Source organism: Trachypithecus francoisi, unplaced genomic scaffold (assembly GCF_009764315.1).
Source record: "Trachypithecus francoisi isolate TF-2019V2 unplaced genomic scaffold, Tfra_2.0 Lachesis_group15, whole genome shotgun sequence".
Lineage (NCBI taxonomy): Eukaryota > Metazoa > Chordata > Mammalia > Primates > Cercopithecidae > Trachypithecus > Trachypithecus francoisi.
This window is the reverse complement of record NW_022681460.1, coordinates 80150576-80173781: the sequence shown is the minus strand read 5'-3', so window position 1 is coordinate 80173781 and position 23206 is coordinate 80150576. Positions and strand designations below refer to the sequence as shown.

Genomic DNA, 23206 nt, shown 5'->3' with positions numbered 1-23206 from the left:
TAAAAAAGCAGATATACAAATCTACAATCATAGGTAGAGATCTTAAAACACTCTCAGTGATGATCAAACAAATAGACAAAAATTATCAGTGAGGATATAGATTTGAATAACATTATTAGCCAAGTTAATCTAACTGACTTACATGGAACACTACACCTAACAACTGTGTACCATATTCTGGGCCATAAAGTACTTCTCAACAAATTTCAAAGGACTGAAATAATGAAAAATGTGCTCTCTCACCACAACAGAATTAAACTACAGAACAATAAAGAAAGGTATATTTGGAAATTGGGCAACTCAGTTCATAACCCAAAGGTCAAAGAAGAAATTGTACTGAAAATTAGGAGGTATTTAAACTGAACAATATATATATATATGTTGTTATATATGAGGTAATGAAAGTCTAATAGATAAAATGTCTGGGATGCAGAACAAATTATACCTTTAAATGTAGATATTGGAAAAGGAGCAAGGTTGAAAAATCAATGCTCCAAGTTTCCATCTAGTAAACGAACAGCGTATCATCTTCAAAGTAGATGAAATCAGTGAAATAAAAAACAAACATGCAATAAAGAAAATAGTGTCGGCCGGGCGCGGTGGCTCAAGCCTGTAATCCCAGCACTTTGGGAGGCCGAGACGGGCGGATCACGAGGTCAGGAGATCGCAGACCATCCTGGCTAACACGGTGAAACCCCGTCTCTACTAAAAAAATACAAAAAACTAGCCGGGCGCGGTGGCGGGCGCCTGTAGTCCCAGCTACTCGGGAGGCTCAGGCAGGAGAATGGCGTAAACCCGGGAGGCGGAGCTTGTAGTGAGCTGAGATCCGGCCACTGCACTCCAGCCCGGGCAATAGAGCGAGACTCCGTCTCAAAAAAAAAAAAAAGAAAGAAAATAGTGTCAAAACGTGGTTTTTTGCAAAGATTAATAAAATTGATAAACTCCTAGGCAGACTTCTCATGAAACAGAGAAATAAAACTTACTGCTAAGCCCTCATAAACAACAAGAGGGGCATCAGTACAGATGATATGAGCATTAAAAGCAAAGTAAAGGACATTTGGAACAACTTTATGCCAATAAATATAACAACACGGGTAAAATGACAAAATTTCTTAAAATCACATGTAAGCATGACACAAGAAAAAAATGGAAGCTCTGAATAGCTCCATATCTGTTAACAGAATTTATAATAACCCGAAATTCTTCTTTTTATTGTCTGTCTGCTCCAAGAGAATGTAAGCTCTGTAAGAGCAGGAACCTTATCAACCTTGCTGACCAATGAATCTCTGGTACTTGAATCATCAGAATACCTGACACGCTGCAGGTGATTATGAAATACTTGTGAAATGAAGAAAGAATGCATCCACTTCCTACCAAGAACCAGGCTGAGATTACTGGTAAATACGTCAGTTCATACAAGATACAATCTTTTAACTTCCGTTAGTGATCTAAACTCTGATCTTGATAAAACCATATTACTAGAAACTACATCCTTGGACCACCTTAAACAAGTGAATAGGATATAACTTTCACTGTGTTACATTATTCACTGTGTTACATCTTAATGTTATTGGAGTTCACAACTTCAATAAAAATATTGATGATGTTTATATAGCTTTTATTGATTGTTGTTTATGTAGATTTTATTTACACAGGGTCTGTCATGAGAAATTCCTTTAATTTACTGCGAGGGAGAGTTTAGCTTCCTCTGAATAATTGGTATTTTTTTTTTCACTCTATTACTAAAAAGCATATTGGCTTGAAGCTTAGTCATAGCAAGCATGTTGATCCTTATTACTGCCATATTTACATTCTCTAGTTTCTTTGTGTTAATTTTCATATATATTTTATCATTTTGTTAATTTTTCTTTTTTTTGAGATAGAGTCTCACTCTGTCATCCAGGCTGGAGTTCAGGGGTGCGATCTCAGCTCGCTGTAACCTCTGCCTCCCGGGTTCAAGCGATTCTCCTGCCTCAGCTGGGAGTAGCTGGGATTACAGGTGCATGCCATCACGCCCGGCTAATTTTTGTATTTTTAGTAGAGACGGGGGTTTCACCATGGTGGTCAGGCTGGTCTCGAACTCCTGACCTTGTGATCCACCTGCCTCAGCCTCCCAAGGTGCTGGAATTACAGGCACGAGCCACTGCACCCAGCTCATCTTGTTTGTTTTTCTAAGACTCAAACTTGATTTTACAAATGTAGATGTTAAAATAATGATGATATCCATTTTAACGGAAGATGCTGTCTCAGACATTTTAGGGTAAGAGTGTCACAGTATCAAACAACTTGCAAACCCCAGTGGCTTGCAACTCCTGTTCATGCCACATATCTGTGTCATGAACTCTGTGTCATGGTTCAGCTCTGCTCCACATTGTCTTCCATCTGGGATCCAGCCTGAAGGAGCAGCCTTCTTGTGGGAATGGCCAAGGAAAAAGTACATGTGGTACAATCACAAAATTGCTCTCAAAGCTTCTGCTCAGAATACACATCAATCAAGACACACAACCAAGTCTGGTGTCATGGGTGGGAATATTTAATCTTCCTACAAATGAGGACAGTGTATTTCTAACAATAACACAACAGCATGATTATAGTCTCTATCAAAGAAAGCTGTGATTAACATCAAATGGTAAAAGAATCAATAGTAGCTGCCTCTGATTACCGAGCAACTACTAGGTACAAGGCCTTGAATGAGACATTTCAGGCATAATACTTCTAATTCTGACAATTCTTTAAAGTAGGGGGAATTCCTTGTCAACAAGAAAATTGAAGCACAGGAATATTAAGTTATGCAGTGAGGAAGTGGTCAAGCAGGAACTCTACCCAGTTCTGCTGGATTCCAAAGCCTAGGCCCTTTTCTTTGTATGGCTCTGCCTACCCTTTGGTTTGTACTAACAATTTTTCTAGTTCCTTTTCATTGTTTTCTGGGAATTTTTTGCTTTTGTTTTTAATAAAAGGGAGTTGACTGAAACAGGAAAAATAAAAATGAGAAATAAATGAGAGAATTGCTTTTATATTAAGGATAAAGCTTGTATTCTATATACAACAGAAACAGATATTGATATATTCTAAAAAGAACGGTGTTTTTCACAATCTATTTGATCAGTCTCATAAAACAAAAGACTAATATTTCAAAAAGACTTACATGGCAATACTGCTGAAATGCATCCATAAAAACACACCAAACAAGAGTTTTACATTGTTGAGAATGTCACAGTTTAGCAAGAGGATACGTAAATATGAACAATATGTAAGTCTATACATAAAGAAACCTATAAACAATGATTAAAAGTGCAAAACTATAAAGGTAGATAAATAAAAGGATGAAGCAGAATTCAAGAAGGAAATAAATCTTAGGGAACTACACATTTACATCTTAAGAGAAATTTAGTGGCTATCTTTGGGTAACCATATGAAGTTATTTCCACTCCTGTTGATTTTTTTTTTTTTTTTTAGCACTAAATATTTGTTGAAAGGGGCAAATAACTTTTTTTTTTTTTTTTTTTTTGGAGATGAAGTCTTACTCTGTCGCCCAGGCTAGAGTGCAATGGCGCAATCTTGGCTTACTGTAACCGCCGCCTCCCAGGTTCAAGTGATTCTCCTGCCTCAGCCTTTCGAGTAGCTGCGACCACAGGCATGCACCACCACACCCAGGTAATTTTTGTATTTTTAGTAGAGATGGGGGTTCACCATGGTGGTCAGACTGGTCTCGAACTCCTGACCTCAGGTGATCCACACGCCTAGGCCTCCCAAAGTGCTGGGATTACAGGCATGAGCCACCGCACCCAGCCAAAAGGGGGCAAATAATTTGCATTATTTAATTCATTATTTCATTTAAAAGTTGAAAACTTTTCTTTCAAGCTTTCAAAGCAATAGGTTTCTGTTCAAGAATTGCCTTATGATTAGTACTGTATTTTTTACCTGATTGCAAACTAGCTTAAAAGCAGTTAAGTCCTTGATTACAAAGTGAGTGATGAAGTCTTCACAAAAGACTTTTCACTTTTTGCATCCACACTGATATGTTCAACAGAAATCAAAAATAAAGAAAATATTTTTGAACTGATTATTTCTAGCTGGAATATCTACTTTCCAACAAAGAGGACACTGAGCTCAAGTCAAGTTCTTGCTATTTTTCATTGTTGTGATATAACAGCTGTGATTCTTTCTATGAGACACAAAGGTAATTAAATTAGAATTGCATGGTGTTTTTTATCTCCAGGGATATTTCTGAAATTAACACTTATAAAACAACTCAGAAACAAAGCAGGACAGCATGTGAAGAAACTAATGCTGAATCACCCTACTGTTGTGATCTGCTGGTGGGGGTATAACCCTCCAATTCAAACTACTTATTTGTGTACATATCTTCTTATAATAGAAAACTCGGGAACAAAATATAAGAACCCCAAGTTCTAACTGTGTTTTTCCAGTCCTTTTACCACGCACATATTTTTTTCCAAGAAAAGAGAATCACACTATTTTTAAGATCTGCTATTTAACTGATGAAATATCATGATGCATGTTACTATTAAACATTTTTCAAAACCACAATTTTCTTCTGAGCATATACTTAAAATAACTGAAAGTAGAACCTTAAAGAGATATTTATACACCAATGTTTAAAGTAGCATCATTTACAATAGTCAAAAAAGTTGGCAACAACTTAAATGTCCATCAAGAGATGAATGGATAAACAAATTGTAGTATATACACACAACACAGTTATTATTCAACCTTACAAAGGAAGGAAATTCAGACACATGCTACAACACGGAGGAAGATTTGAGGGCCTTATACTTAGCAAAACAAGACCACCACACACACACACACAACCCAAACCAAATATGACACCACTTACGTGAGGTACTTAGAGTAGTCAAATTCAGAGAGAAAGACAGAAAGTAATGATGGTGCCTAGGGTCAGGGGAAGGAGAGAATGGGAAGTTGTCTAACAGATACAGAATTTTAGCTGTGCAAGATAAAAAAATTTTCTGTGGATGGATGGTGATGATAGCTGCATAACAATATGAATGTACTTAATGCCACTAAACTGTACACTTAAAATGGTTAAAATGGTAAATTTTATGTTATATATATTTTACCATCAAATTTTGAATGAATGATATTCCATCCTTTGGAAATGTGATTCTTTGCTTAACAACTTCTCTATTTTTGGATATTTAGATTTCTTCCAACTTTTTGTAAAGTTCAGTGTCATGAACACCATTGTAGATCTTTGTTTCTATGTCTATCATTTCTTTAGGATAGTTTCTCAGTGACAGAACTGGATCAAAGAACATGAATGATTTGAAAGCTCTTGATGCACAATGCCAAACTGCTTTCCAGAAAGGTCTTTACCAATTCACATTCTCAAGAGCGGTGTAGGAGGGTGACTTTTACAGCGCACCCATGCCAAAATAAATTATTCTCATCTTTGCCAATTGATTGCAACAAAAAAGAATAGCTCAGGATTCTAACTTGCTCTAATTTGATTACTCTTAAGGGTGAATAGTTTTCATATGTTTATGATGCGTGTATACTTCTTCTTGCAATAACTGCCCCAATTATTTAAAAAGAAATGCAATCCCATATTCTGAGAAGGTTGGAAAGATTGGAAGAGATACACTTGGAAGAGCTCTGAAGGGGAGGTGGGGCTAGGGGTTTAGATTCAATCTTTGAGGCTATGAAGAACAGTAAAGATTTAGGAGGAAGCGAGTGACAGCAAATATGGAGAAAATCTAAATATTTCATGCAAGGGGAATAGTTACATTAAGCAATTATGATTAATCTATGCTGTAAGATGGATCCACTAAAGCAGAATCTCCAGGGGCAAAGAATTTCACATTGCTGAAAAATTCCCTAAGCAATTCTGATCTTCTCAGACAGATTTGCAAACAATCGCTTTGGTTCACTAAATGAAATCACTCCTATTCTTTCATATTCTCCTTCCTTTTCAGTATAATGCTTGGCAAATATCTAGTTCTCTCTCTCATTCCTCTAATAACTGAATTACATAAAGCAAGCCTTAGTTTCTCTCCTTAGGTGCTCCTTCTTTGTTAGTCAATTAGGAAACCTCTACAGAGACATAGTAAATACTCATTCTGGCCGTGTACAGTGGCTCACGCCTATAATCCCAGCACTTTGGAAGACTGAGGAAGGATCACTTGGGCCCAGGAGCTTGAGATCAGGCCTGGGCAACATAGTGAGACCCCCATCTCTAGAAAAGATTTGGAGAATCAGCTGGGTGGTGGTGCACATGGGTAGTCATGGATACTTCAGAGGCTGAGGCAGAAGTATAGTTTGAACCCAGGAGGCTGAGGCTGCAGTGAGCCACGGTCACAACACTGCACTCCAGCCTGGGTGACAGAGTGAGATCTTGTCTCAAAAAAACAAAACAAACAAAAAAAACGCCTGTAATCCCAGCACTTTGGGAGTCCAAGGTGGGCAGATCACGAGGTCAGGAGATTGAGGCCATCCTGGCTAACACGGTGAAACTCCATCTCTACTAAAAATACAAAAAAAAAAAAAAAAAATTAGCCGGGTGTGGTCGCAGGTGCCTGTAGTCCCAGCTACTTGGGAGGCTGAGGCAGGAGAATGGCGTAAACCCGGGAGGCGGAGCTTGCAGTGAGCTGAGATTGCGCCACTGCACTCCAGCCTGGATGACAGAGCGAGATTCCTTCTCAAAATAAATAAATATTTATTTATTTATATTTTTTATTATTTATATATTTATATTATTCCGTCTCAAAATAAATAAATTTTATATATATATATATATATATAATTATTAGACCTCAACTTGGTCATGCCATAACACAGCTTCATCCAATCCATCGTCTGCTGAATGTGGTATTAAATCAAGGTCAAAGCTTGAGACCAATGTTCCAGGGTGCTTGTTTACAAAGTCTATGGACACGCTGTGTGTTTTACCCAAGTTCCTAGGTCATTCTGGAACTAGTGATCCCTTAGGAACCCAGTACATCTGGTCACCAATGAGCTGGTGTCAAGCTGAGTTACTAAGAACTCTTCAGGCCTTGTGTTCTAAAAATAAAAATCATCCAAAATTTGGGGACTCATATAATAGACACAATAAAGGACTAAGCAAAAATAATGTTAATGCAACTATGGTGAGATAAAACTCTGGAGGTGGGGAGAGTGGGGGAAGGAGGGTGGTAAAAACGAAGAGAACACTGAGAAACAACTCAAAGCCAAGACAAAGGAAACAAGGCTAATCTGGCAAATGGAAAAGCGACATTGCTCTTTATTTGTCTGCTGATTAGCTTGTTATATAACTCTTCCAGAGTAGAGCCAACCCCATTAATAATGTAAAAACTAAATCTTTATTAGGCACACATTACTGTTTGAATAGCACTGTCACTGACGTAAAAGAAAATTAGTTGATAAGGCCAGGCTCGCTGTTCTTCCCCAAGTTACTACGGAAAAATGAACATACTAATGCTAAAAACAGACTTAATGCTTTTAATTTCCTCGCTATGGATCTTTTTTGGCATTATAACAAGAAAGACATGATTATGCTAATACAGTACAAGCACCTAATTTCCTTTCGAAGTTCTCAACATGACTTCATATCTTCCCTTAAGAATGAGAACACCGTTTTCTCCAAAACCAACTGTGATTTCAGGCAAGCATTACCTATCCTACATGGCGCCACAATAGCCCTGATATATGAAATTCAGACAGGGCCTGTGTAAAAATTACACAGATTCTATACATTTTCCCTCATTAGCTAAAATGTTTAGCTACATCCAGAAAGGAAAAAAAAATGACTTTTAGAAATATTTTAGAACAAGGGAAATTTAATATAGTCAATGTTCATTTTGAACATGGATAAATATATCAAATATGTAAAGAAATGCAAAATGGGGGGCAGAAAAAAATACAAAATTACTCACTAAGGATGTATTATACACCAAGGATATAACACTAAAGGCTTACTAAATTTCAGGACTTTAACATATGTTGTTTTATTCAATTCTCACAACAAAGCACTCATCCCAAAGAGATTAGTCTAAACCGATTGTAATAATCCCATCCTCTTTGCTAGTGATTTGTGTAGTTTGGGGCTGATGAAATACTAGAAGCATGAAAGCACAAAGAAAGTCTGGAGTGGGTTTTTACAAGCATGTTTTCTCAGTCCTAAGAGAATGATACAGGAAAAGACTGTCTCATTTCCCCTCGACACTGGTGCAGCTAATCTGGATTGATCCTGGAATGGCCATAGCCATCTTGCAACCCTGAGTAGGGCAGCCCAAGGTCAGAGCCACCCATGGCCATAGGAAGAAAAAGGACCTGACTGATGTCTTTCAGTTGCTGGTTCAACCTGCACTTGAGCCAGTCCTACTTCTGAACTTCATGTTTTAGGAGACACACTTTCTTATGATTAAACCCATTGGAGTAAGATGTTCTGCTACTTGCAATATGCCAAGAGCATTCTAACTCATCTAAGCAAGTGTTAATTATTTTTTAAGTAAGAAAATAGAATATTCTAAGGGTAATTTGCCCAAGATCACACTGTTTCCAAGTATTGTGTCAACATTGATCCTTTGTGAATCTCCCTTTAGTTCATACTTCTTCAACAAAACTGAAATCTAGACATTTCTGGAAATGTCTATTCCTGGAAACTTCAGGAAGGAGGGCCTAGGATACAGTAAAAACAACACTGGATCTGAAAAAGTAAGATCTGAAATTTTATTAATCACAGAGCAACATGAAATTCACTGGAATTCTTTGACTTTCAATTTCGTCAGTTGTAAAATGTGAAGAAGTGGCCAGGTGTGGTGGCTCCCATCTGTAATCCCAGCACTTTGGGAAGCTGGGGCATTAGTATCATTTTGCTCCAGGAATTCGAGACTAGCCTGGGCCACATAGCGAGATCCCATCTCTACAAAAAATAAAAAATTAGCCAGGCATGGCAGCATACGCCTGTGGTCCCAGCTACTTGGGAAGCTGAGGTGGGAGGATAACCTGAGCCCAGGAGTTCAGGGCTGCAGCGAGCTGTGATCTGCGCTGGGCGAAACAGTGAGACCCTAATCTCAATTTTTTTTTTTTTTTTTTTTTTGAGGCGGAGTCTCGCTCTGTCGCCCGGACTGGAGTGCAGTGGCCAGATCTCAGCTCACTGCAAGCTCCGCCTCCCGGGTTTATGCCATTCTCCTGCCTCAGCCTCCCAAGTAGCTGGGACTACAGGCGCCCGCCACCTCGCCCGGCTAGTTTTTTTGTATTTTTAGTAGAGACGGGGTTTCACCGCGTTAGCCAGGATGGTCTCGATCTCCTGACCTCGTGATCCGCCCGTCTCGGCCTCCCAAAGTGCTGGGATTACAGGCTTGAGCCACCGCGCCCGGCCAATTTTTTTTTTTTTTTAAAACAGGAAGAAAAATGTCAGCCTTGCCTACTTCACAAGGTTCCTGTAAGCCTCTCTCATTAGTAACATGCACAGAACTTTGTGTGAACTGTAAGGGTTAAGGGCTCAATTATTATTAATATTTCTACCTATCTGAGCAAATACTGCATATAACAAAATTTTCTAAGTAAGTCATACTGCATAGGAATTCAGCATAACCATTTCGTGGTTATTTATTTTTAGATTGGCTTAAAAAAGAAAATGTGGAGATAATCTGGCAATGAGAACTTCCGCGGTCCTCTAAGGCATGGTGATTTGTCCCTAACACTTCCTTGGATCAACTCCAGGGGTTAAGTTTGCCACTTCAGAAACTTGGTGACTGTCTTTTAGGATGTAAGTCTCAGCTCTTTAGTCACAAATTCTCACCCTTTGAAAGCTGGCTCTCCTCCCAGCTTCTCACCCTCTCTGCTGTCATCTTGCTCCTTCTCCTGCAGCCCAAGTCGTCCTCTAACTAGCACGTGATGAGCACCACTGCTGCCTTTAACTAATTTAAATCTTTACGTTGAAAAGCTATGAGAAAAATGTCACAACCTTTTAAATACAAACTGCATTATTTCAGCCATTCTCAAGAGCTTAGATGAACAAAAATAACTAAGGAAATGACAACGCAAAACATCAAATGTTAGAGAACTATTTTTTTAACGCTTAAATTAGGATGTATTCATTCAAACCATTCACTCTCTGTCTCACATAAGAGTCAACAATCACTTTGTTCCAACAACATACTGTAATTCAGCACACTTAGAAAAATCTAAACCAACCAGGCGCGGTGGCTCACGCCTATAATCCCAGCAATTTGGGAGGCGAGGCAGGTGGATCAGTGGAGTCCAGGAGTTCAGGATCAGCCTGGGCAACATAGGGAAACCTTGTCTCTGCAAAAAATACAAAAATTAGCTGGGCATGGTGGCACGCACCTGTAGTCCCAGCTACTCGCTAGGCTGAGACAGGAGGATTGCTTGAACCCAGGAGCTAAAGGCTGCGGTGAGCCAAGATTGCACCACTGCACTTGAGCCTGGATGACAGAGCAAGATCCTGTTCTAAAATAATAATAATAATAATGATAATAATAATCTAAACCATTTTTCCCCTATTTTCTGTTTTCACTTTCTAAACCTACAACTAAAGCTATCGGAAAATAGATCACATCAGAGGCTCTCTGTAGCACTAAAACGCTGCCATTTAGTACTTGGATGAGATAATATGCCCAGGAGAGTAAAACTTCCTCCCTCTACTGTGGGTCAGGAACATTTATTAATATTATTAAAAAGGAGAATTGCAGAAAAAGTTCGATGAGCCATTGTAATCACAACTGCTTGGATTCTCTTTCCATTGAGTTGGAGCTCTTATCCTTATACTTTCCACGGTCAGTGGCTTACTGTTTATTCAAGTCAACAGAAAATGACTCAGTCCATGGAAAGAAGCCCGAGGGACTGACTACCTGCCCTAACACCTCACTCTTTATCCCAGCACCAGCATTTAAGAAATGAAAACCCAGAGGATTATGACTCAAAAAAAAAAAAAAAAGGTCAGTGGAAACATCCCTTTGGGACGCATGACTAATGAGGGGCATAATCCTGGGTACATCTGGCCAGATGCCCGACAACCTCAGCAGCCCTGCTCCCTGTTAGCACCTTGACAGGGCAGTTTTCCTTCTCAGCTCTAACAGAAAGGGAGGTCGGGGACAACTCCAACACAAATAAGAGTATGTCTGCACTACAGTGGAAGCTGGACAAAAAACTAAGAAATACCAAAATAGCTTTATAAGCAAGAGCATGAAAAGACATCTATTTTAAGATTGGGGAGTGGGGGATCTCTTTTAGTGTTAAATAGGACAAATGGATATAATGACAATAATGGCAGATTATGGATAGGTCCTCTACAGTAAAAGTGGCATTCTTACTTTACTAAATAAATCAGTTAAGTGTCATGTGCAAGATCAACTCCTGAAGACTGTCCCATTAGAAGACTTTGAGCTCATAAACTAGGTATTGATAGAATGTATCTCAAAATAATAAGCGCTATTTATGACAAACCTACAAGCAATATCATACTGAATGGGCAAAAGCTAGAAGCATTCCCTTTGAAAACCGGCACAAGACAAGGATTCCCTCTCTCACCACTCCTATTCCACGTAGTATTGAAAGTTATGGCTGGGGCAATCAGGCAAGAGAAAGAAATAAAGGTTATCCAGATAGGAAGACAAGGAGTCAAATGGTCTCTGTTTGCAGATGACATGATTGTATATTTAGAAAACCCCATCATCTCAGTCCAAAATCTCCTTAAACTGATAAGCAACTTCAGCAAAGTCTCAGGATACAAAATTAATGTGCAAAAATCACAAGCATTCCTATACACCAATAGCAAACAGAGAGCCAAATCATGAGTGAACTCCTATTCACAACTGCCACAAAGAGAATAAAATACCTAGGAATACAATTTACCAGGGATGTGAAGGACCTCCTCAAGGAGAACTACAAACCACTGCTCAAGGAAATCAGAGAGGACACAAACAAATGGAAAAACATTCCATGCTCGTGGATAGGAAGGATCCATATCATGAAAATGGCCATACTGCCCAAAGTAATTTATAGACTCATTGCTATCCCCATCAAGCTACCACTAACATTCTTCATAGAATTAGAAAAAACTACTTTAAACTTCATATGGAACCAAAAACGAGCCCATATATCCAAGACAATCTTAAGCAAAAAGAACAAAGCTGGAGGCATCATGCTACCTGACTTCAAACTATACTACAAGGCTACAGTAACCAAAACAGCATGGCACTGGTACCAAAACAGATATATAGATCAATGGAACAGAACAGAGGCCTCAGAAATACCACCACACATCTACAACCATCTGATCTTTGACAAACCTGACAAAAACAAGCAATGGGGAAAGAATTGCCTACTTAATAAATGATGTTGGGTAAACTGGCTAGCCATATGCAGAAAGCTGAAAATGGACCCCTTCCTTACACTTTATACAAAAATTAACTCAGGATGGATTAAAGACTTACACGTAAGACCTAAAACCATAAAAACCCTAGAAAAAAACCTAGGCAATACAATGCAGGACATAGTACCGGCAAAGACTTCATGACTAAAACACCAAAAACAATGACAACAAAAGCCAAAATTGACAAATGGGATCTAATTAAACTAAAGAGCTTCTGCACAGCAAAAGAAACAATCATCAGAGTGAACAGGCAACCTACAGAATGGGAGAAAATTTTTGCTATCTACTCATATGACAAAGGGCTAATATCCAGAATCTATAAGAACTTAAATTTACAAGAAAAAAAAAAACCATCAAAAAGTGGGTGAAGGATATGAACAGACACTTTTCAAAAGAAGACATTTATGCAGCCAACAAACATATGAAAAAAAGCTCATTATTACTGGTAATTAGAGAAATGCAAATCAAAACCAAAATGAGATACCATCTCACGCCAGTTAGAATGGCAATCATTAAAAAGTCAAGAAACAACAGATGCTGGAGAAGGTGTGGAGAAATAACGTTTTTACACTGTCAGTGGGAGTGTAAATTAGTTCAACCACTGTGGAAGACAGTGTGGTGATTCCTCAAGGACCTAGAACCAGAAATACCATTTGACCCAGCAATCCCATTACTAAGTATATACCCAAAGGATTATAAATCATTCTACTATAAAGACTCATGCACACACGTGTTTACTGCAGTACTGTTAACAATAGCAAAGACTTGGACCCAACCCAAATGCCCACCAATGATAGACTGGATAAAGAAAACGTGGCACATATACACCATGGAATAGTATGTAGCCATAAAAAAGGGTGAGTTCATGTCCTTTGCAGGGACATGGATGAAGCTGGAAACCATCATTCTCAGCAAACTAACACAGGAACAGAAAACCAAACACCACATGTTCTCACTCATAAGTGGATGTTGAACGATAAGAACACATGGACACAGGGAGGGGAACATCATGCAATGGGGCCTGTCGGGGGTGGGGGCTAGGGGAGGCATAGCATTAGGAGAAATACCTAATGTAGACGTTGGGTGGATGGGTGCAGCAAACCACCATGGCATATATATACACCTATGTAACAAACCTGCACGTTCTGGACATGCATCCCAGAACTTAAAGTATAATTTAAAAAAAAAAAAGAAAGAAAGATATCTAGAAATCTTTGAGCTCTAACAGCATTTCCTGTTCTTACTAGAAAATAAATGGATAGCTTAAAATGAAATCATAAAAATCCTGACATCTTCAATTTGACCTGACGACCTTGAACACAAAGCTCTTTTGAGAGGCAGTTAATGTTCCCAGGCTAAATGGGAATTATTAAAATAAAAGAGCCAGAATTTGTAAGTACAGAAAATTGAAACAAAAACAAAACCAGAAAAAACTCTGCTCCTTAACTGAACTTTATGCGACCTTGAAAGCTTTCAGTCTTCTAAATTATTGTGTTTTCAAATGGAAAAATACTTCTATTTTATCCTGGTACACAATGCACTCTGACTTCATAGGAGACGTTTCCTATCTTAATTCATTAACCTTGAAAACCAGGCCTTTTTGGATTACCTATGCATTTCATTGTCACATACCAAAGCATTTATGCTGGGCATAATGTTTCTCAAATATCCAATTCTAAATTTCCTACAACTAAGAATTTTCCTAAAGTGTGGCTGCACAATTACACTCCTCTTTTTTAACAGCAGAAAACAACAACAACAACAACAAAAACTTGGTTAAGGCCAAGTACAGTGGCTCATGCCTATAATCCCACCATTCTGGGAGGCTGAGGCAGAAGGATCACTTGAGGTCAGGAGTTCAAGACTAACCTGGCCAAAATAGCAAGACCGTATCTCTGCAAAATATGTAAAAATTAGCCAAGTGTTGTAGCGTGCACCTGTAGTCCCAGCTACTCAGGAGACTGAGGCAGGAGGACTGCTTGAGGCCAGGAGTTTGAGACCGCATTGAGTTATGACTGTGTCACTGTACTCCAGCCTAGACAACAGAGCAAGACACTGTTTCTAAAAAATAAAAGTTTAAAAAAAAATTTGGTTAAGATAAACTGTAAAATTCTTAGCAGTGTAATAAAAATTTATAGTACAAATTTAAAAGTCCAAAGCTTCCCTAAAGGATCTAGGAAATTACCATCCCCAAGTGTTTCTCCTTCCCATTACCCTACTTTCAGTTGTTGCTATGGTTTGAATGTTTCTCCCCAAAAACAAGTATTGGAAGCTTAATCCCCAGTGCAACAGTGTTAGGAGATGGAGTCTAATGAAAGGTGAAAGGCCACGAGAGCTCTGACCCCATGAAAAGATTAATGCTGTTAGAGCAAAAGTCAGTTCCGTATAGAGGGAGTGGGCTCCTTCTAAAAGAATGTGTTCAACCCCATTTGCCCGCTGTGTCCTTCCCCTTCTGCCATGAGCTGATGTAACAAGAAGGCCTTTGACAGATGCTGGCCCCTTGATATTGGACTTCCCAGCCTCCAGGACTACAAGAAGCATATACGTACTCATTGTAAATTACCCAGTCTCTTGTATTCTGTTTTGGCAGCACATAAAATAACTAAGACAGTCCCTCTAAACTGTGAAAATGATCTAAGATTTCTAAAAGCTAAGATTTCTGTTTCAAAACTTAAAAAAAAATATGGCTACCATACAGGAACTCCTAAACTAAGTTGGCCTCCTTTAATTTTTTTTTTTAAATCAAGGACTATTTTGGGAATGTGGTAGGAATACTAAGTACAAAAGAATAATATAAGCAATGCCCCAATATACTTCCTACTCAGCTTAAGAAATAAAATATTTTTAATATACTTGAAATTGCATGTGAATCACTCCAGGATCTCTTTCTACTTCTTCCTCCCCACTGGTAACCATTATACTGAATTTGGAGGTTATGATGCCCATCCGTGCATCTATACTTATACTAAATCTCTATGACTGTTTTTAAACATTCTATAAATGATACTGTACTCTGTATCCTTCTGCCACTTGCTTACTTTACTCAACTTTTTAAAAAGTTTTTTTAATGTTGAAACTTTTATGTAGAGAAACATCTAAGATTTACTGTAAGGTATATAAATCTGCTTGATCTATGGGAGGCAAGTTCTCAACTTTCCTCAACAATGCCAAAATCTCTTAAGTGCGTATAGAAATTTATAGCACAACCAGCAGGCATTAGGACTCACATTTCTCTAACATCCTGGCTAACAACTGATATTGTCAGATTTATAAATTTTGGTTAATCTGAATAGAGAAAAGTAGTATAAAAATAATCTTTTTATATGTTTCAAAAATATGTTTATTGGCCATTTGTGATTCCATTTTTGTGAATAACCTGTTCATATCCTATGCATTTTTTAAATCTCTTTTTCTTAGAGATATTTTGAGGAGTTATTTATATATACTGAATACATATGCTATATTGGTTACATGCATTGTTCCCTGTCTGTGATTTCTTTGTTGATGGTATCTTTTATATTTATTCATATATTTATCATTTCTACTGCTATATGCGTTTTCCTATAGATCCATTTGGTTTCATTTCCCCTCAGCCTGAAGACTTTAACATTTCTTGTAGTGAAGTTCTGCTGGCAACAAATTATCTCAGTTTCGACTTATCTAGAATTGTCTTTACTCCACCCCCATATTTTAAAGACATTATCACTGGATATAGAGTTCTTGGTTGATTGGGTTTCTTTCTTTCAGCACTTTAATGTTATTCCATTATCTTTTGGCTTCCTTCTGATAAGAAGTCAGCACTCACTCTTTCCCCTGATGTATCTTCTTTCTTAGGCTGCATTTATGACTTTTTTTTGTATTTCTGTTTTTCACCAACTTTACTATGATGTGCCAAGAGATAATTTTCTTTGATATTTATGCTTCTTGGGTTTTGCTGAGCTTCCTAGATCTGTGAGCTGTTTTCTATTTGTTTGTTTGTTTGAACAGATTTGGATAATATTTGACCATTAATTCTTCAAATATTATCCCTGCAATAGTATATCTCTCCTCTTCTTCTGGGACTCCAGTTAAAAGTATTTAGACCACTCAAGGCTGGGTGCAGTGGTTCACACTTATAATCCCAGCACTTCAGGAGGCTGAGGCAGGTGGATCACTTGAGGTCAGGAGTTTGACACCGGCCTGGCCAACCTGGGGAAACCCCGACTCTACTAAAAATACAAAAAGTAGCTGGGCATGGTGGGGCATGCCTGTAGTCCCAGCTACTTGGGAGGCTGAGGCACGAGAATCGCTTGAACCCAGGAGGCAGAGGTTGCAGTGAGCTGAGATTGCGCCACTGAACTCCAGCCTGGGTGACAGAGCAAGACTCTGTTTCCCAAAAAAAAAAAAAAAAATGTATTTACAACACTAAATGCCACAGGTCATTGAAACTATTAATGACTTAATCTTTTTCTTTCCTCTGCTTCAAATTTAATGATTTCTGATAACCTGTTTCCAAGTTTATTGCTCTTTTATTGTATTGTGTCCTACCTGCTGTTAATCTGATTTGATGACATTTCAACTTCAGATATTGTACTTTTCAGTTCTAGAACTCCCGTTTGGTTATTTCCAGTTTCCAAATATCTCCTATAATTCCCCATATTTTCACCCATTTTATTCATCTTTTCAAGTAGATTCTTTGATATATTTATCATTGTTATTTTTATGTCCTTGTCTGGTAATTCTAAACTGTTTTATCTATGGGTTTATTTCTATGATGAATTTTTTTCTTAATTATGAATCACACTTTCCTATTTCTTCACCTCTTTAGTAGTTGGGGTTTTTCTTTTTCTTTTTTAATTTGTTTTTGTTTGTTTGTTTTTGTTTTTGTTTTTTAAATAAGACAAGTTCTTATTATACTGTCCAGGCCGGTCTTGAACTCCTGGGCTCAAGCCATCTTCCCACCTCAACCTCTTGAGTAGCGGGAACAATGGGCACATGCCACCACACCCAGGTTCCTCAGTGATTTTTATGTTTAATAACATTTTGGATCATATGCTATAGAGAGTTTGGATTTGTTATCCTCCTCTTAAGAGTATTTAGTTTGTTTGTTTGTTTGTTTTGAGACAGTGTCTCGCTCTGTCGCCCAGGTTGGAGTGCAGTGGCACGATCTTGGCTCACTGCAACCTCCACCTCCCGGGTTCACACCATTCTCCTGCCTCAGTCTCCCGAGTAGGTGGGACTACAGGCGCCCGACACCATGCCCGGTTAATTTTTTGTATTTTTAGTAGAGACGGGGTTTCACCATGTTAGCCAGGATGGTCTCAATCTCCTGACCTCGTGATCTGCCCACCTCGGCCTCCCAAAGTGCTGGGGTTACAGGCGTGAGCCACCATGCCCAGCCAAGAGTATTTAGTTTTTAAATAAAAGGTAAATAAATTATTGGTGGTTCACCTTGTTCACACAAAGCCTTATCCCACTCAATGTCCAGGTCCTCTGGCAGCCTCAAACTCACTCTCAGGCCAATAAGACTGTGATTTCCTGCTAAAGTTCTATCTGTCCTGCTCCCTGCAGACCAGGGAATGCCCCAAGGGAAAAGCCATTCAAATGTGGAGTTTATCCTATGTGGTGCCTGTCAGCCAACGATGAAAACCTCTCCAGTTTCTGGCTACTTTTAGTCACTCTTCAGTGCTTTCCAACTTTTTCCAACATTTATAATTGTTATCAACAGGAAGATCAGCACAATAGAATCTAGTCTGCTGTTTCCAAAAGCTATTACTTTATAAGCAGAAGCCAATTTTCATGCGGACCATTTTTCCAATCTTATCTTTTATGGTATACGGCGTTTTTAAGCCTTGTTTAAGAAATCTTTGCCCCAGCCAGGGCAACATGGTGAAACCCTCTCTCTACCAAAAATACAAAAAATTAGCCAGGAGTGGTGGCACACACCTGTGGTCCCAGCTACTCAGGAGGCTGAGGTGGGAAGATCACTTGAGCTCAGGAGGCGAAGGTGGCAGTGGACCAAGACTGTACCACTACACTACAGCCTGAGTGATGGAGCAAGACCTTGTCTCAAAAAAAAGAAAGAAATCTTTGCTTATCCAAAAGTCACATATAATTTGTACATTTTATTCTAAAAATATTTTTCTAAAATATTTTCTCATATTTTGGTCTTTAATTCACTTAGATTTCATTTTTTTGTGTGTGTGCATGGCTTAAAATGGGGATAAAACTTTATTTTCCCAAGCAAATAATTTTCCCAGTACCATTACTACAGAGTCCATCCTTTCCTTTACAGCTCATGAAGCTGATTCTGTCATAAATCTAGACTCATGTATATCTCAGTCTATTCCAGACTGTCTCTTCTATTCCAGTGCTTTGTCTGTCTATGCCTATAGCCATACTGCAATATCTTAATCATTACAGCTTTATAATGAGTCTTGTTAACTGGTGGAGCAAGTCCTTCCACCTTGTCCTTTTCCAGAATTGCTTTGCCTATTCTCAGTCCTTTATTCTTTCAAATAAATTTTGGAATTGGTTTTTCAAATCACATGAAAACCTCTGCTGGGGGGAATTAAAATCTTTAAAATATCAAGCCTTCTCATCTACAAACTCGGTATATTTTTCCTTTCTTTTTTTTTTTTTTTTTTTTTTTGAGACGGAGTCTGGCTCTGTCGCCCAGGCTGGAGTGCGGTGGCCGGATCTCAGCTCACTGCAAGCTCCGCCTCCCGGGTTTACGCCATTCTCCTGCCTCCGCCTCCCAAGTAGCTGGGAGTACAGGCGCCCGCCTCGTCGCCCGGCTAGTTTTTTGTATTCTTTAGTAGAGACGGGGTTTCACCGTATTAGCCAGGATGGTCTCGATCTCCTGACCTTGTGATCCGCCCGTCTCGGCCTCCCAAAGTGCTGGAATTACAGGCTTGAGCCACCGCGCCCGGCCTATTTTTCCTTTCATTCAAGTCTTTTAAAATGTCTTTATATAAATTTTTCTACAAAATTATATTTTATTTACATTAATTAATTATATACATTTACATACATTAATTATTTAAAATATCTTTTTAAAATTATATTTCCTAAATTATCTTTTCATCTAATTTATTCTAATTTACTCTACCATGCTACATGAATTTTATCAAATTATTTACTAAAATTCTGTAAGATTGGCCAGGCATGGTGGCTCACACCTGTAATCCCAGGAGGCAGAGGCAGGTGGATCACCGGAGGTCAGGAATTCAAGGCCAGCCTGGCCAACAGAGTAAAGCCCGTCTCTAATAAAAATACAAAAACTAGCCAGGCATGGTGGCGGGCACCTGTAATCCCAGTTACTTGAGAAGCTTAGGCAGGAGAATTGCTTGAACCTGGGAGGCAGAGGTTGCAGTGAGCTGAGATCACACCATTGCATTCCAGCCTGGGCAACAGAACAAGACTCCATCTCAAAAATAAAATAAAATAAAATCTAAGGTTTAGTTCATAATACACAATATTATGGATTATAATAATACTTTAACACTCTCATTTGCAAATACTTTTTTATGCTATGGATTTACCAAGTAAGTAGCTCATTTATATACTATATATTTACCAAGAAGCTCCATGGTCTCTGCTTTCGGTGTCTGTGAAATTAGAGTCCAAAAACATATCTTTGTAGATTCGACCAACTAGGCAATACATATCTGAAGCAACTTGTCCTTCACTTTGCACCATGGGAATCATAATATCAAGAGCTTTTGCTCTGTCTCCAGGGAGATTTCTCCTAAGGTAGAAAACATTGTTGTTTCAATATACATTACAGAAGCAATACAGGTCAATTCTTTTTAAAAAGCTCTATTTAACATGTTGATTCACATTAGAGAAATTTGCCAGGATAGAAACAATTAGATTTTGAGAGTTCTCTGTAAACCTCTGTCCTGGGCCTAATTTTTTGATTTATCCCATTGTATGTCTACTGGGTCTAACAAGGATTTCTTTTGAGTTTCTTTGTTGATAATGGTGATGGATTTGTATTTACTCATCCACAATCCTTCCGACTTCCCTGCAGCCTATATGCAGGTTTGAGTTGGTGAAACGAGATTAGAGTTGTATTCTGTGGTTTTGAATAGGGCAGAGTAAGTTAATCCAAGTAGGGACAAAACCCTGACCTTAGGTTTCAATGGCTTTTGCTCCAAAACTTAGCAAACTCATTCACAGACGATATCAAATATCAAATCAAACCCAACAACTGCTTGATTTCTACATGTGACTAACTGATTATCTAAGGAAGTTGCTTTATGTAGCATGTTTTAAAACAGTATGTGTAGACAGTTCATAAAACCAGATAAAAACTACATGGAGTTATCATTTCTTGGACCTTGAAAATATTATGCTAAGTGAAAGAGGTCAGTCACAAGGGACCACATACTGTATGATTCCATTTATACGAAATGTCCAGAATAGGCAAATCTGTAAAGACTAGAAGTAGATTCGTGGTTGCCTAGAGTTGGGGATTTGGGAGGGAAATGGAAGGGGGGCTGCTAATGGGTACAGGGTTTCCTTTTGGAGTGATGAAAATGTTTTAAAATTTATTGTTTTAATGAAATGTATTTCTTTTTTGTTTGTTTGGAGACAGAGTCTTGCTCTGTTGCCCAGGCTGGAAGGCAGTGGCATGATCTTGGCTCACTGCAACTTCTGCCTCTCAGATTCAAGCGATTCTCCTGCCTCAGCCTCCTGAGTAGCCAGAACTACAGGTGCACGCCGCCACGCCTGGCTAATTTTTTTGTATTTTAGTAGAGATGGGGTTTCACCGTGTTGCCCAGGCTGGTCTCGAACTCCTGAGCTCAGGCAATCCAACTACCTTGGCCTCTCAAAGTGCTAGGATTGCAGGTGTGAGCCACCACGCCCAGCCTGTGAAATATATTTCAATAAAGCTATTACAAAAAATGTATCATTTCTATTCTCAATTACTACTTTAAATCTTCTGTCCATGAAATTCCTTTTTTATCCTTTGTACTAAATATCTAACACTATGTTCACCTAGACATAACCATCCTTATTCTAGTGAAAACTTTCGTGTGAATGACCATCTGGTGTTGAGTGTATTTGCTTAAAGATAACATCATATTCATGTAACTTTTACAATTCTAAAAAATATGAATAGCAAATACAAACTTTGACAGAGCAGAAAAACTGTAAGAATTTAAATATACCAACAGTGTGAGACTTTTTTTACTGAAAAATAAATCAGAAAAAAATAAGAATGTGTGCTTCCTATATTTCATGGGGCTGAAGCAGATATGCTAATATTACATTTTAATAGGGACTTCCTGCAATGCTGCAGTAAACACATTCCCTGCAAAGAAATGCAGGTTACACAATAATATGTTAATGCATTCTGGAAGGGAACTTTTTCTTCTTACCTATTCAGTGCAAATGCATAATGAAACTTCACATGGTGATGGGAGGCCAAATCAAAGGTTGGCAGTTTTTCTAAAGTCTCTACCAGCTTCACAATAGAATCATAGTCCTTTCAAACGAGATGAGAATAGCACAGAATTAAACCATTAGAAGAAAATTCTGACAATAACATGTCTTTTGACAACCAGGTATCTGAATTCAAGAAACACATTAAAAAGACATTAGAATCCAGAGAACACTTTGAAGAACCTAGAATAAACAGTTTTTGTTTTTCTTCTAAAAGGTTTAGATCATATATATATATATAAACATTAGAAACATAGTTACCATGTTGAACAAAAACTAAAAAAGCAAAAGAAACAAAAACACCAAGCATGATAATGCTCTGCAGTCTAAATATGGGTGGTTTATTTCTCCATAGATCCAGATTCCTGGTATGCAGTGTTCTAACAATTTCAGGGAAATAAAAATGTCAAGGACATGAGGCAATTGGTTGAACTTCTGTTACAAGTAGCAACACAGTTTCATGTCACATGAGTAAGCACTCTAGCCACAGGATCCTATGTGCCACAGCCCTCCATGGATATGAGTCTGTCTCGACCACATGAAGCCTTTACACAGACCTGAAAGGCTAGGAATGGAAAGAAGAAACCAGATGTCACTTAAATTTTACTATTAAAACCTAAGAGCAAATCCCTAACTTGGAGAGGATTTTATTCTACTTACCCTATTTTTAAAATTTTAAGACATGTCAATAAAAATGATATAGCCTGTTAGTGTGTTTTACATTACATAGTTTTAAAGTTATTTCTATAAGTAATCAATTACATATTTTTTCCTTCGGGCAAGTTAGATTCAGCACTATCAATTTCAAGCAATACAATTTCAAGGGATTAAAAAGTATGTCCAGAAAGCTCTAAAAATGTCTGCTATTTGCCAAAACAAAGCTTTCACTGACAGGTGTGCCTGAGGCGAACAGTAGAATAGACTGTGTCCACAGGTTCGCTGTGCCAGCAGATTTTTCTTTTTGTTCTTTTGGAGAAAAAAGTCAGGCCTTTACCACACAAGTCTTTCACAATCACTGATGGTTAACTCACATGAGTCTTTTTCATCCATCATAAAATTATAGGATGGAAAGCTTAAGAGAGTCAATAAAAAATTACGTGTAGTAACATGAACTGCTTACCAGCAAACTGAAATTTGAGGTTAATACTCCCTTATCCCTCCAACAAGCTACATGACAAAGATTTCACTTTAAACATCTTCTCACCTGGATATCTCTGTAGGAAAGTAACAGATTTATGACAATATCTGCTGTCAAGACTTCAATATTATCTACTCGCTGCCGAATTCTTGCCAACTCAGCTGCCAATTCTTTACCAGTGTATAAATTACGAGCTTTCCTGATATCATTGAGTATAGATTCCCGGAAATACTGGCTGGTAAAAACACACACATTTC

At 38.2% G+C, this 23206-nt stretch overlaps 1 protein-coding gene across 5 annotated transcripts in view; it reads right to left on the bottom strand.

Annotated features, from left to right (window-relative positions):
• The window catches only part of MAP3K5 (mitogen-activated protein kinase kinase kinase 5), a 254408-nt gene that overhangs the window by 127221 nt on the left and 103981 nt on the right, over nt 1-23206 (bottom strand). For all 5 annotated transcript variants that reach the window (XM_033235351.1, XM_033235355.1, XM_033235354.1 and 2 more), the window contains 3 exons: nt 23016-23184; nt 21748-21854; nt 19938-20108 (listed from right to left, as the gene is read on the bottom strand). In XM_033235351.1, coding sequence (XP_033091242.1) covers nt 19938-20108; nt 21748-21854; nt 23016-23184 — 447 coding nt within the window. The remainder of the gene's footprint in view (nt 1-19937; nt 20109-21747; nt 21855-23015; nt 23185-23206) is intronic.